This window comes from Drosophila biarmipes, chromosome 2L (assembly GCF_025231255.1).
Source record: "Drosophila biarmipes strain raj3 chromosome 2L, RU_DBia_V1.1, whole genome shotgun sequence".
NCBI classification, from domain to species: domain Eukaryota; kingdom Metazoa; phylum Arthropoda; class Insecta; order Diptera; family Drosophilidae; genus Drosophila; species Drosophila biarmipes.
Window position 1 is genome coordinate 5,124,844 of NC_066612.1, and position 14,404 is coordinate 5,139,247.

Sequence of the window (14,404 nt, forward strand, 5' to 3'; positions counted from 1 at the left end):
GCCATTCAAGTTTTGGACCATTACTTTTTTTGTTTCGCCCAAAATACTGATTTTTTTCGGTGGAAAAATACGATCTTAGTTTTTGACGAAAAAATGATTTTTTCTTTTACCTTTTCTGATGTGACTTGGTCAAAAATAGTCGAAAACATAAAAAAAGCACCGTTTCGGACAGCTAACAAGCTAGACAATTGATATCAGTCATTTTCCGGCCGATTGTAGAAACTAAAAATTTTCTCAAATTTTCCATTTTTTTTGCAAGGGGTAACTACGAGCTCGACGAGGTATGCCATTCCAGTTTTGGACCATTACTTTTTTTGTTTCGCCCAAAATACTGATTTTTTTGGGTGGAAAAATACGATAGTTTTTGACGAAAAAATGATTTTTTCTTTTACCTTTTTTGATGTGACTTGGTCCAAAATAGTCGAAAACATAAAAGAAGCGCCGTTTCGGACAGCAAACAATTTAGAGAATTGATATCAGTCATATTCCGGAAAATTATAGGAATTAAAAATTTTCTCAAATTTTTTATGCTTTTTTTTTTAAATGTATGATAAGAGTAATATAACCATTTGATACTGTTGTTTATAAGACAAGAACGATCTGAGTATTATTTATAGATTTAAATATCAAATTAAATAAAATTAAACAAAATACAATATAATAATAAAAATAAGTATTAAGCTTTTCTAAATCATTAAAGTATTAAATTAAACAGATTATCTAGCTCTCAACAACTTAGATTAGTCATTACAGGTATAAATTTAAAATATATAACTTTTAAATGCTATTTATTTGAGCGCTGCTGTGTGTACATAAACACGTTTGCATGCAAGGCAGCGTAATACGCAAATAGAAGCAATGAACTTAATTAGTTGTTGTTACTGTTGTCTATCTCTGCCTTTGTCACTGAGAAAGAGTTTTTGCGGTGGAGTGAGTGAGAGGGAAGGGAGGTGCACGATGAGTGCCCACTGTACAGGTGTTAAACAATCAAATCTTTTGTAGCAATGCTTTTATCAAGGAAATAATTATATATATATAAGCAAGAATTGCTAAATATTGAAAATGAAATAAAAATACTGGAATGCAAAAAGTTTTTTGAGAAAATGTAGTAATCAAATATTCGCAACCCATTTCAAAAATATTTTCTAGTATCTTAACATGAATTCTTCAGTTGAAGCTAGCTAACATGGTCTACTAAGATTTTTGTTATCATTTTGGACCTCAAATTTGTTGTGATCGGGAATTCTTCAGCTGGAAATTTAGTTCTTCGTTCAATAAAGGTCATAGTTATTAAAGACCGCATATATATATAATATATTTATATATAATAAACATTTAATTTTATTAATTTTCTATACCAGATATAAAATAAGTCTTTTTTATCGAACTTCAAGGCTTATTAATTCTACAAATAGCCAGAGTATGTGCTTAAAGTAATCTCCTGCCTTGTTTTGAATAATGTTGCCACCCGCTGGAAAACAAATCGCAAACCTTGGCAAAACTTCAAGCGGAAGTAAACAAATTTTTCTTCAGTTTTCCACCGCAGTTTGGGTTTCTGTTTTTCCCATTTTCTTTGGTAGACGCGATAAGGCCGCTACGTGGTATGCAACGCATAGATGCGGATTGCCAACCTAACCAACTGCAGCACAACTGTACTTCATCTGAATACAATTATGATTAAATGTTTATTCGGCAAGTGCTGCTACCAAAAATGTTGTGCGGGTGGTATTTTTATTGGTAGTTTTTGTATTTTCGGTCGAAATGTTTTCGCCGTGTTGACATTGTTTTGCTGAACGGAAAAAATACGCTTGTCGCATTTATTTACTAACCCAGACCCAGCTGGTTGTTGTTGCAATTGTTTACTCTTGTTCTTCTGCTTATTTCAGTGTTGTATTTTTTGTTATTCGGCTAGCAATAATAACAAGAAGCAGCGGCAGAAATAGCAACAATAACAGGGCCACAGAACTCCCGCTGCAAGCGGAAGCACTTCAAAAAATTGTTGTGTAATAAATTTTAATTCTAAATTTTACAACATTTTATTTCAACTTTCTAATGAGATTTTCACATTTTTTAATCGTTAGCTAGGTATTTTAAATTTAAAATATTAGATTGTAATGTTATAACATTTTATAAGATTATTTCTTTAACAATATTTAAAAGAGATTTTTATGTAAATTATTTTGCATTACAATTTGAGTATTCCAATAAAACTATTTTTACGATATAAAAAATAATAATTTTATGTAAAAAAAAAAAAAATTGAACAAAATAAAATATATATCGAAAATTACAATTATTTATTAAGATAAGAGCTTGCATTTTTCAAAAATACAAAACATGTGTGAATTTCTTTATTATTTTGAGTTTTTATTTAATTATATATTATATTGTATCTTAATCCTCAGTGCATCTGCTTCGTTTTGGTAAGGTCTCTCCACTTTCGTTGATTTTTCGTGTGCATTCAGCAAAAATTGTTTTCTGCAGCTCCTGTTGTTTTTGTTCGGGTTGTTGTAGGTGTTTGTTGTTTTTTATGTGCCAGTGGTTTTTTTTTGTTTTTTTTTCTGTGCTTTTACTGCTGTAAATTTGCAAAAGTACAGCTGTTAACAATAACAATGACATATAAACACTCCCGCAGCGGCAGCAAAAATGCCAACACAGCTATGCCAAAAAGCAAAATGAAAAATATATTTAACAAAAAGAACCCAGAAACAGCGAAAAAGTCAAGCAGAAATCAAACAAGAGAATGTAAAAAAATTAATTAATTAAGCACTTTTTTTGGTGTTGGTAAGCCAGCGTTGGCAACACGTGAGTTTTTCGTGGGTGGTGGGCCGTGGAAATGTATCTGCCTGCTTATGTTGTAGCCTTAGTTCTTGGCTTTAGTCGTTGTTTTTCCAGTTTTTCAGTTTTTTATTCGTATTTTTCTGGTTGTTGTCATAGTTGTTGCTCATCTGGAATATGTCGAATATTTCACTGCACTTTTTCATGGCTGTCGACGCGCTGAAATGCCTTGAAATGTAATTGAAAAGTGGGCAAAACAAAGCTAAACTTGGCGATATATGTAGGTTTACTGTTCTCTAGTTTAGTAATTGTAGAGTTCCATTTAACAAGTGTTTCAGTTTAAGAGCCGGTATTTTTCTTTGTTACAAATTTTCTTTATAACAATAGTACAATTAATTTTGTCACATATATTTTATTGTTATGAAGTTTAAATAAGTGAAATACTTATGTCTTTATTTCTTATGCAAATCATACATTTTTTAAATATTTACAGACCACTAAGTTGTTAAGCCTTGTACTAAAAAAGAATTTAAAATCAAACAATTGCTTGCATTGTTTAAGATAAAATACTATAAATTAATGTGAATATTTAAATTTAAAAATGTAGCCTGTCCTGGAATAAAGAAGAACATTTAAATAATAGTTTACATATAGAATAATATCATTTTAGAATATTACCAATAAAATATTTATTTGTATTTTAAAAGTATTCAAATAGTAACTTATCTAATCATTTTGAATCTTACAAATAAAACAAATGAATCCTTTAGGACACCGATAAATGAGTGCGAATGCTTTCGACTTCAGGGAAAAGCAAGAAATGCCTGAAAAAACAAAATAGGAGATGGGCAAATAAGCCTTGGGGGCGTTGTGGGGTTAAAGGCAAACGAAGTCAGCGGGGGAGCAACGAGGCAACGAAACAAAACGAGCCAACAACTGAGTGAAATACAATAAAATTTTAAAACAAACAAATGCAAACACATAGACAGGGCAAACACAACAAGGAGCCAATGCGAATGCGACTAATGAGCACTGAAACAACAACAATGAAGCTCAACAACATGCAGAAGAAGAGGAGGCGTAGGGGGTGGTCGTACACCCCCTGAAATAAACAAATAGCACTAAAACCAAGGAAGAAACGATAAAATCCCATTTTTCGAATTTATAATACCTTGCAATAGCGTTGATTATTTATTTAATTTATTTACGAATTATCACTTTTTAAAGAAGAGCATACTTTATTAAAATAAATAAGTTTGAGTTTAAGAAGAAGAAGTTTAGAAACTAGTTTGATTTTGGAATTTGGTATCTTTAAAAATGTAATTTAATATTTAAATTAATAGTTCATAATGCAAATACAACAAATTTATACTACAGAAGATGAACATACAAATTTTATACGGCAAAGCTCTTTTATAAGATTGTTAATAAATCAACGTATACTAAATTTATCTTCCACGCTTTACATATATCAGTTTAAATTAGATTTAATATTTATTTAGGTATATTTCGATATAACAATATTTTATTTTATCCATATTTTTTAAAATTATTCTTAAATTATGATATTATATGAAATATAAAATGGTTTTAAATGCAACGATATTTTTATTTTCCACTATATGTTAAAGGAAGAATTTTTATTTTAATTGTATAATTATGGGTTAAGGGTGGAAGATAAATATACAAATTATTGGTTAAAGGTAGAAGATAAAGATATAAATTATTGTTTAAAGGTAGAAGATAAAGATACAATGTGTATAATTATTTTTGCAATACATAGATGTAATACATAAGGTATACTTCACTTATGTAAGTAATCAAAAGGTACTTTAAGGGCCCAATATACCCAGAGACTACTCCCAAGCTAATGGGTAACAAAACAACAACAAGGGCAACGACAAGGACAAGAAACAGTTTGTGTTGTATAGTAAAATGCTTATTTACGCATACACTTGCACGTGAGCGGTCGGCAGACGAGGCAGGGAAACGGAAAGGAGAAAGCAGTGCGAGTGAGAAGGCCCCTGCCCCTGGGGGGTGGCGTCTTCCGCCGTGAGGGGGCGTTGGGCTAAAATAGGAAGTTTTGTTTGCAGTGCGCACAGCAACGGAGAGACAAACACAACTGTAACTGTAATTGTGTGTTTGTTTGCTCGAAACTTCCCCCACCCACGACACCCCATCCCCCACGCCGCCCAAAGCCACCCACAGTCGTCTGGCTTCTGTTTCCCTCATTCTTTTGGCCAAATAAAAAGTTTGTTGAGAACATTTGCAAATGTTTGTTTTAGAAAACGGAAAATGCTTCGTTTGTCTCATCATTATCATCAAGGGAATGGACATCATCATCATGTTCTGTATTTGTCTTTGTTTTTTGTTTATTTTTACAGGGTTCTTCCACTCTGTCTTCGCTTTGTTGGCTAAAACCCTGAACTTTTCATTAATGTATCTAACACATATATTTAGTCCATTTGGAACTTGCACTTAACTGCATATATTCGAATTCGAATTCTTCAGCTAAAATGTTTGAAATGGATTGAAATACTTTTATTTGTCTCTTTTTTTAAATCAACATTTTTATAAAGTTATAACATTTTTATAAAGAAAAAAAATACTTTAAGATTAGTTGGTTATTATTATAACATGTAACTAAGTATATTATTACTTTTATATTATAATACTTCGATGTGCTCATAAACTTTTTTAAGCAACACTTTAAAAAATTGTTATATTTTAAATTGCTTTTTAAATGTTGTTTTGCTCACACATTTTAGTTTTAAGAGGGTATTAAACCGGTCCTGGTCCTCGAATAATTATTTAGATCTACTTGTTTGGTTTTGCTCCTTGTTTGCTTCATCGTCATCGTATATTCGTATTCGTCGTCTGCTACTTTTGCGTAGTTTTGTTAATTTTATTTGTTTTGCTTTGTTTTATTTTTGTTTGATTTACGTTTGGCCGTGCCATTTACACTGAACAAAATTCAAAAAAAATTTTGATAGAAGCTTATTGATTTTAAGAATAAAATGTGTTTATGTCAACTTCAAAGATCGTTTTTAAATTTTAAAAATTCTTTATATTTGAGTTTGTACGCATAAGAAATCTCTTTACAATTACCCTGTTCTTACACCTTTTTTGACTGGGTACTTGGAGGATATTTCTCCACCCCTCACTCAGTGCCTGAGTCACCCCGAACCGTCCGCTGCCCCGCCCCTTTCCCAGAACGCCCACCTCAAATTGTTGGCCTGTCGCCGTGTTTTGTTTTTCTTGCTGCTTCTTCCATTATTCGGCCGAGGGGGTGGCGGGTGGGAAAGTGGCGAGGTTTTCCTCTCCTATTTAATTTTGTTTTATTTTTTCGCCCTGTTTTGTTGTATTTTGTGTAGGTGTATTGACTTAAAGTTTGTTATACTTCTTTGCCTTTTGTCTTTCAGTTCCAGGTTCAATTTCTGCTCCTTATTTACGCTTCTCCCACTTTTCCATGGTTTTGGACATGTTGTTGTTGGCCTTGTTGGTTGAAGGAAACGCCTTCGAAACATTTCAGTGTTTGTCCTTCGGATGGCTTGGTTTGGGGATTTTCACCAAGTTTGTTCTGGGCGGTTTCCATTCCCGTATTATTTTTATTGCTTTCTCTGGCAACTGTCGTCATTTACATACTTTGACCATCTACACATATTCGAAAATTCAGTAGTGATATAAAGTATTTGCCCTGTTGTGTTGATTTTATGAAGGGAATATTTTTAGGGTCAACGCGAAAGACTTTTTGTTTACAAAAAATGTTTTCCTTTAACTCACATAATTTGTAATTCCCGTTAGGCATTTTCCTTCAAAAATTTTCAGCCTCAAATCCGAAAAAATTCTCGCATTCGGATATGCGCTTTTCAAAATTATCAGTATCTTAATACTCCACCAACTAAATTGAGAGTAAAACATATATTGTAAAATGAATAAGCAGACCAAGGAATGGTCCCGAGCTCGGCTTTGCAAGCCCAAGGACAATCTTACCACCGAGGCTGGAAAGAGGGAGCGCTTTGTGCCATCCTGTGAACTTGAGGTGAATTTACAAGAATAGTTTTTTAGAGCACAGGAAAAAATAACAGGTTTCCCAATATTTCCGGCTTTTTGTGAATAAAACAATTATCACTTAGCAAAGTCTTGCAAGAAATTCAACATTTAATTTTTTTTTAAATATTTTTTTTTTTTAATCTTATATGTTATGTGAGTTAGTGGGTTAATACGTTTAATGTAAAGACCCATTTAAGTAGGCAACAAATCTTTTACTTTGTACCAAAAATATAATACTCCATGCTTCCGGAAAAGTGGGTTTTTATTTACTTACTAGATATAATATATATTTTTTTGCAGTACTCTCCGGTATCGATGTCCCATTTGATTGGCTGGGAATACGCCCGGATTTGGCTACGCGATCGCGACAAGTTTATCCAGCAACGTGAACGCGCAGTCAAAGCGAAGTATATCAAGAACGACTTCGAGTGGTGGTTAAAGTTGCGCAAAACATCCAAAAAGTTCTGCAAAGTCGGAGCATAAATCCGGGGAAAATTTATAGATGCTATGGGATCTGGCACACTTAAATTCTATATAATACTATATTCAAGTCTGACTGAAAAATGACATGACATGATTACCAATAAAAGCCAATTACAAGGTAATTTTATTAAGCTGTGGCGATTTTTTCGGTGAGCTTCTGACATTTGATGTCATATTTATAACTTGTTTAAAATATTTTATAAAAAAATAAAAACAAAAAACAATTTTATTATTTATTTTTTTTATTGAGCTTTTTTGTCCTTTCCCTATGTCAAAATTTTATTCTCGAGTTCTCAAAATTCCTTTGATTTCTTATTTTATCCAAACTTATCCATATTTCAAACTACAATTTTTTCTAATCGCCCCCTACATACGAATTATCCTTAATGTCAAATAACTTTTCAGTATCTTACATCTACACTTATCTACACACCTTTGACTAAAGCGACATCTATGCCTTTACAGGTTGTTCTCACTTATAGATGGCGCACCACGTCTATAGGTTGTTGTGCCGCACAATATTTTATATACCCTTTATTCTTAGAGTAAAAGGGTATATAAAATTTAACGAAAAGTATATGCATTACACACAAAGTATGTATCTGCACAGAAAAAAATTTTAGTTGAATTTGACCTACACAATCGAAACCCATCGAATTGATAATTTACCTTTCAACCCAAATGACGGTTCTTTGGTAGTTTTCCCTTTTAATAGTCCCCAAAAACCATAATAACCGTAATAATTTTAAGTACATTTTTTTTTTAATTTTATAAAGTATATTTAATATTGATTAGGATTGGTTTAGCGTACAGATTCAAGGAGTTCTGAGTTTGATTTTGTTGTTAACTTGAAACAGAGTTTCGGGTATTTGATAGTCGATCAACAGGAGGTTTTTAAAATATTTTGACAAATGATGTTTTGTTTTATTTGTAAAATTTTAATGATATTCTAAAATCACCTATTGTACACAACAATGCATTTGTATGTTGCCGTAGTCGTAGGATATCCTGAAAACCACTCCAAGAATGGAGCTGTAGTGCCAGAAGCTAAGGATTTGTATACGCCCTCGTTGGCTAGATCGTTGATGCCGGTCCAGTAGTTTGTGCTGGACTGTTAAGTTTGGGCTCTTTAGGGGAACTGATTCCGGATCTAATCGCCGAATTCCGAAGAGCACAATGTCTATACTATATAAATATATAATTGGGTATTTCCAAACTGTAAGAAGGACTTCCTCATAGCAAAACAACTTTAACAGATATAGCATATATTCTTGGTTAGCAATAACCGAATTTCAGAAAAAACTTTGATTAACACTTATAGTATGGTAATATAGTATTTATACTTATAGTACAGTATACTATCCTACTACCATACATTTTGTATTCAATATGGGACATCATACAATTAACGCGTTATAATAAAAAGTAAATTATTCATAAAAATGTATCTTTCATTTTTTAAACTAAACTCTTGCAAAGCCTTATAATTTATAAATATATTTGCTGTATCTTTTTTAGACAGCTGTTTTGATTGTTGCCGGTGTCGAATAGGCAATCTCAGCAGTGAAAGCTCTCGCTTGAGCGTTTTGAGCCTTCGTTTTCTTACAGGTTGCAGGACCCGAAAAGCTCTCAATTCGGATTCACTCACTGCCACCCACTCACTTTCCCAAACTCGCTCTCTCACTCTCCAACTCTCTCATTGCGGTTTTTACCGCTCGCCCACGCGTGCAATTTTCTGAGCAGATGCAGCGGCAGAGGCAGCGCAGTCAACGTTGACTTCACATATAGCACGTAAGATATTTCGAATACCCCTAATATTTAAGTAGAGAATGTTTGCGACGCGAAGGGTTTTTACTGAGATTCGTTTTTTTTTTAAATAATTTTTTTTTAAGCTTAAGTTAAATTAACAATGTTGGATAATATATATTATTGTACTCTATTATATGTTAGTAGTAATAGTAAGTAGTAATTATCGTATTATTAGATAATAAACAAGGAAAAAGTATCAATTTATAAATGTTTAGTGATTTCAAAATTACATATTAAGTATTTGAAAATATTAAATATTATTTGGAAATATTTAATTCAAGGTATTAGTAAAATGTACATCAAATATTTTACAACATAAGCAATAAGTATGTTAAATAAATATTTTAAACCCTTAATCTCTCTGTTGCTTGATTAAATAATTTTATTTGTAAAGTTAAGAAGCGAAATGAATGAACAACATATCAATTCATATCTAAACTAAAAATGAAATTCCAAAACTTACTACGGTTTTCAGGACATAAAAATAAAATATTTATAGTAAATGAAATGCTCAAATATGCGCTTTTTTTATTTAAACCATATTTTTGAATAACTATGTAACTTAGTACGGACTCGAACCATTAAGAAACTCAATTCGCAGGACTTTCAGTGGGTGGCAACTATTTTGGCGCCCACGCAGCGCTGAAACTTAAGAGCCGAGAGGGAAATCGAGGCTTAAGTCGGATTTAAAATTTGTATTTACTCTTTACACAAAGAAATATTTTGATTCAATAACCACAAATTTAACAGAAATAACTTTCTTATTATAAAATAGGTTTTTAGGATGATGGTTTCTACGATATTGCCATAGAGCAAGTTAAAAAAAAAAAAATTATTTTGACTAAGAGTTTAAATCGTATGTCTTTCTACTTTAATGAGAGTTCAAAACGAGTCAATGATCAAAAAGATTTTTTCATCAATTACCAATATGACACTTATCATTTAGTATAATAAAGTAGGCGATTTAAAAATATTTTTTTTGTTCGACTTGGAGTTCAAATAGTATGGCATATTACATAAATGTGGGTCAAAACCGTTTGCAGTTCAACGATTTTTTGTATTAAAATTATATTTATGTAAGGCTTAACATTAACATTGTCCGTGTAATTACCGTTAGCGGTGGGGGCAACGAAGAGCACCGAAGAAGAGCGCTCAAGAGCGTTGGGGGCGCCGGAGCTTTTTGGGGGCGTGCGAGAGAAAAGCCGAGCGCACCGAATCAGCCGTTTTTGCACTCACTCAATGCGAATTGTTTCCAAACCGCCAGAGAGAATCTATATAGAGGGGCTCCTCCGACTCGCTTCGAATAGGTTTTTCGCAGCGCGCGCGTTCGCATCGGAAAATCAGAAAAGCTGGCGAGCATTTAAAAACAAATTCGGCAGGTACAATTGTTAGTTTACCCCCTCCGCCACCCCCCATCGCAGACGACTATTGCGTCTGCAAAAATCCGTCGTAATTAACCGTTTATCGTTGTTTCGTTACGTTCGCTAATTTGTTATTTATTAAAAAACAAGAAAATTGAAAGAATACTTGTTACGCATCTTGAGGAAAAATCTAACAAATGCAGAGCAGTGAAAATCAAAACAAATAAAATGTTGGCTGCTTTTCGTGTTTTTTTCGCGTACGTGTGTTTCTGTGTGGTTGAGTGCAGCAAAAATAAATAAAAACCTAAGAGCAACAAATAAATAAATAGAAAACAAAAGCAAAATCAAATTCAAATTCAAAGGCAAGATACTTGCAAAGTAAGTTGATTATTTCAGAGTGTTTGCTGGCTTTAGTGTGTGTGCTAACATATGTTGCATTATTTTGCATAGGAGCTTATCAAGTTTTCCTAGTTTTCCCTATCACAAAAGGTAAGTTAGCCTTTTGGGTTGTTTTAACGGTTTTTGGCGTTGGTTTTTCCATTGAGAAATATGAAAAAATGCTTACAATATGTTAGCATGCACACCAACGCACGCTCACACACACACTCGAGCGGCGGCTAACTGTTGTCTGTGTAAATGTGGGTGAATTGGCAATACCGCGCACGTGTATTGGTGCGGGGGGCTTGTTTTTGTTGCTTTTGCGGCCAAGTGGCAGCAAAACGTTGCAAGCAACAATAACAATGATGGCAAAACAAGTGCAGTCAGCAAAACCAACTCAACCAGTGCCTCTCGCGGTCTCTCCCTCTCTTTCTCTCACTCTCTTGCTGGTATTCGCCTCCTGCTTCCACTCTCGATGCCTCCTTTTCGCACCCATTGACGCAACTGCATGGTCAGGGCTTCTTTTACTGTTACAATGTTTATGCGTGGTCCCGTTCGCAAAACAAATTCATAAAAACCTAAGTTCATAATATTTACTTAGGCCTGAAATAACTCTTTAGAATAGATAACAATACTACAAAAAAATAGCGCAAAAATATTTAAAAATCAAATCAAAAAATACATTTTAAAAGTAATTTTATAAATTTTATAAATTCACGAAAATGATTTAGGAACCTTTACACTTTGTAAAATTTAATACGGATTTCTCCTCTAAATTTATAAATTCATGAATTGCACTGCATAAACTTAGCAATTTACTATCTATGGTCGTCTTTGGATTTTGGCCTCGCGTTTTTTGCTCTTCGCAATTCGCTGCTCTCTTTGCGCCAAACAAAGCTCAGCCGACACTTGTCGCGCCTTTTGGGTCTCCACCGCCCACCTCCCACCGCCACCTTCCTGCCCCGCCCCAAACCCTCCGCCCCTCGGCTGAACGACTGCGTCTTTATATCTTTTACAATTTTTGCTTTGATACACTCAGAAAAACTTTAAGATTAGATAAGAATTAAAAAAATAACAATTCAAAGAATATATAAATGCATAATATAAATCAATGATCATGAATAAAATAAAAATAATAAGATGTTTTTTTAGTTCACAATATCTATTACTGGAAATTATTAAATATGTATCTATGTATAAAATACAAGTAAGTTAGGATCTATTATTATTATTTTAATATCCCAAACACAATTTATTTATATTCATGATTTCAATGTAATTTGTGTGATACTTTTTCAAGTGTAATCTCTCCTGTTTTACCACCTCGAGGGGTTTTTCGCTCGAAGCTTTTGCGAGTTTCGTTCGATTTCCATTTGCTTTTAATTGCATTTATGCATTTATAATCGAGCTTGACTTTGGTAAGCTTTTTACTTTGGCATATGCTAGTTGGTCGCCCAGAAAGGGGGCCGTTGCGGAGGGGAAATGGGCCTCTACAGATCCACAAGATGAGTCTCAGTTTCGCCCGCTTTGGCAGTGAGATGTTTGGACAAAGTTTTCTAATTGGCCTTGACGCCGCTTTCAGACTTTCAGTGCTACTAAAAGGCAAAGTGCGAAATTTTCTGCGCCCTAAATGAGATAATTTATTTGCAATTATAATTTGGTTCATTAAAGTTAATTGAATTAATGGCTGGCGTAATACTCTTAGCAAAAGGAATGACAATGGTGGTGGGGTTAAAGATAAAAGGAGTGTAATTAGTATGAAACCTGTACTGTGATTATTATTCGTGATGGAAAATTCAATTATAACTGTTTAAATAATTTTTCATTTTATGCATTTTAATAGGACTCTATTGTTTGTTAATAAATAAATGATATAAATATTTTGTGATAACTTTTGGAACATATTTAATTAATGAGCAAATACTAAAAGTCTAAATATTTTGAGTGCTTCATTTTTCCAGGAGATTTTTCTCAACATTTTTCCAATTTAGCCCAACAGCTGTTGCATCCCAAACAAACAAACTGTGCCCGGCCCTGTCCTCTTGAAAGCTCAATCAAAGTCGCAGTGCCCCCATATACATCTGTTCGTTACCCATCTTCCCGGAGACTCGCCAAACTTCTCCACCCCCACCTCCTTAGAGTTGGCAACTTAACATATGTTTATCTGCTAATCATGGAAATGCGAAGCGGTGTTGCAAAATATTTAACTAGAAAACCTCGTGTAAAAAAAGGGGAAATAAACGAAACAGCTTTTCCACCGAAAAACAACATGGGAGGGCCACCCCTCGCACCGGTTTCCCAGTTTCCCGACCATATGCCAAAAGCTAAACCAAAAATCGCACACACATTTAGGGATACAGCGAAATATGGGCAAAAAATAAGCAGGCTGCTTTGACATTTCGTTGTCTGGCCACGCGCTCATCTCGAATAAAGTCTCCCATAAGGGACATGGCTGCACCAGGGTGGGTCAAAATGTTTGAAATATAAAATATTTTACCCACTCTTAGCGAGAAATACATAGTATTATGTTTACCTCAGATAACTAAGATATGAAACAAAAGGAGTTTAAATATTAACACAAACAAATTTTTCAACCAACACGGAGAGGAAGGTAACAAATTTATAATTATTTATAAGAATAAAGAGAAAAAGTTCAAAAAGCATTTATGTACCAGTTAAAACGATGACCATTTATATAAGATTTATATAACAACAAGAAAAGAAGTTAACTTCGGCAACCGAAGTTTGTATAAATTAATTAAATTAAATTAAACTCGAAATTCTTAAAAATATAAAAATTTATATTCCCAATATATAAGACAATAATTTAAAAAACCCCAAAGCTATAATTTGTTTCCTATTATTTCCGGACAGACGGACGGACAGACGGACATGGTTAGATCGACTCATCTAGTGACGCTGATCAAGAATATATATACTTTATGGGATCGGAAACGCCTCCTTAACTGCGTTGCAAACTTCTGACTAAAATTATTATACCTCTGCAAGAGTATAAAAATAAGAAAATATAAGTGCTTCAGACTTTATAGTGTTGGAAATAATTATTTCTCAATTGTTAACCCCTAATCTTTCTTCGAAACCATAGTTTGAACTGAACGGTTAAGTTTATTAGGGTGCTTACACTGAAGCACCCTAATAAAAAACCTTCTATTGAGGCACACATTTCGTACATCCGCACACCGGTACACACAAATAATTCGCTGCGCTATGTATGCCAGTATGCCGAAAAAAGGGCAAGACATAACTTCACCCGCTTTTGTCGCTGCCCACGCTTCACGGGCCGAAAAGCCGCCACCCACTAAGCCCGCCACCCACTAAAACCACCCACCGGCGAGAGCTCACCCACTCGACCACCGGGGGTGCCTTAACATTTACCTTGTTGGCTCGAAGTTGTCTTCTAAACATTTGTTGCACTCGTCGTGTAGGATCCGTTCGTTTCTCACCATGCTGCCCAAATTCACCAGGCTTTTCACGGCCCCGCTCTCGCAATTTCTCCTTCTCCCTCCCTCTCTTTGCCAGCC

General features: G+C 33.9%; 2 protein-coding genes across 5 annotated transcripts in view; both read left to right on the forward strand.

The window, feature by feature from the left end:
* LOC108033591 (fibronectin type-III domain-containing protein 3A) overlaps positions 1 to 14,404 on the forward strand; it is a 260,877-nt gene that overhangs the window by 115,157 nt on the left and 131,316 nt on the right. Inside the window, exon 1 of one of the 4 annotated variants that reach the window (XM_050885606.1) lies at positions 7,310 to 7,432. The exons of 1 other annotated variant lie outside the window; for it this stretch is intronic. The gene's annotated coding sequence lies outside the window, so the exon portion shown is untranslated. Of the gene's footprint in view, positions 1 to 7,309; positions 7,433 to 10,434; positions 10,863 to 14,404 lie in introns of those variants that run through there. 2 more of the 4 variants (XM_017107937.3, XM_050885607.1) reach the window with 2 other exon arrangements.
* On the forward strand, positions 6,570 to 7,436 carry LOC108033691 (uncharacterized). Its single transcript, XM_017108188.3, has 2 exons — positions 6,570 to 6,820; positions 7,132 to 7,436. Exons 1-2 carry the CDS (start codon positions 6,710 to 6,712, stop codon positions 7,312 to 7,314), a joined length of 294 nt encoding a protein of 97 aa, XP_016963677.1. The 5' UTR covers positions 6,570 to 6,709; the 3' UTR covers positions 7,315 to 7,436.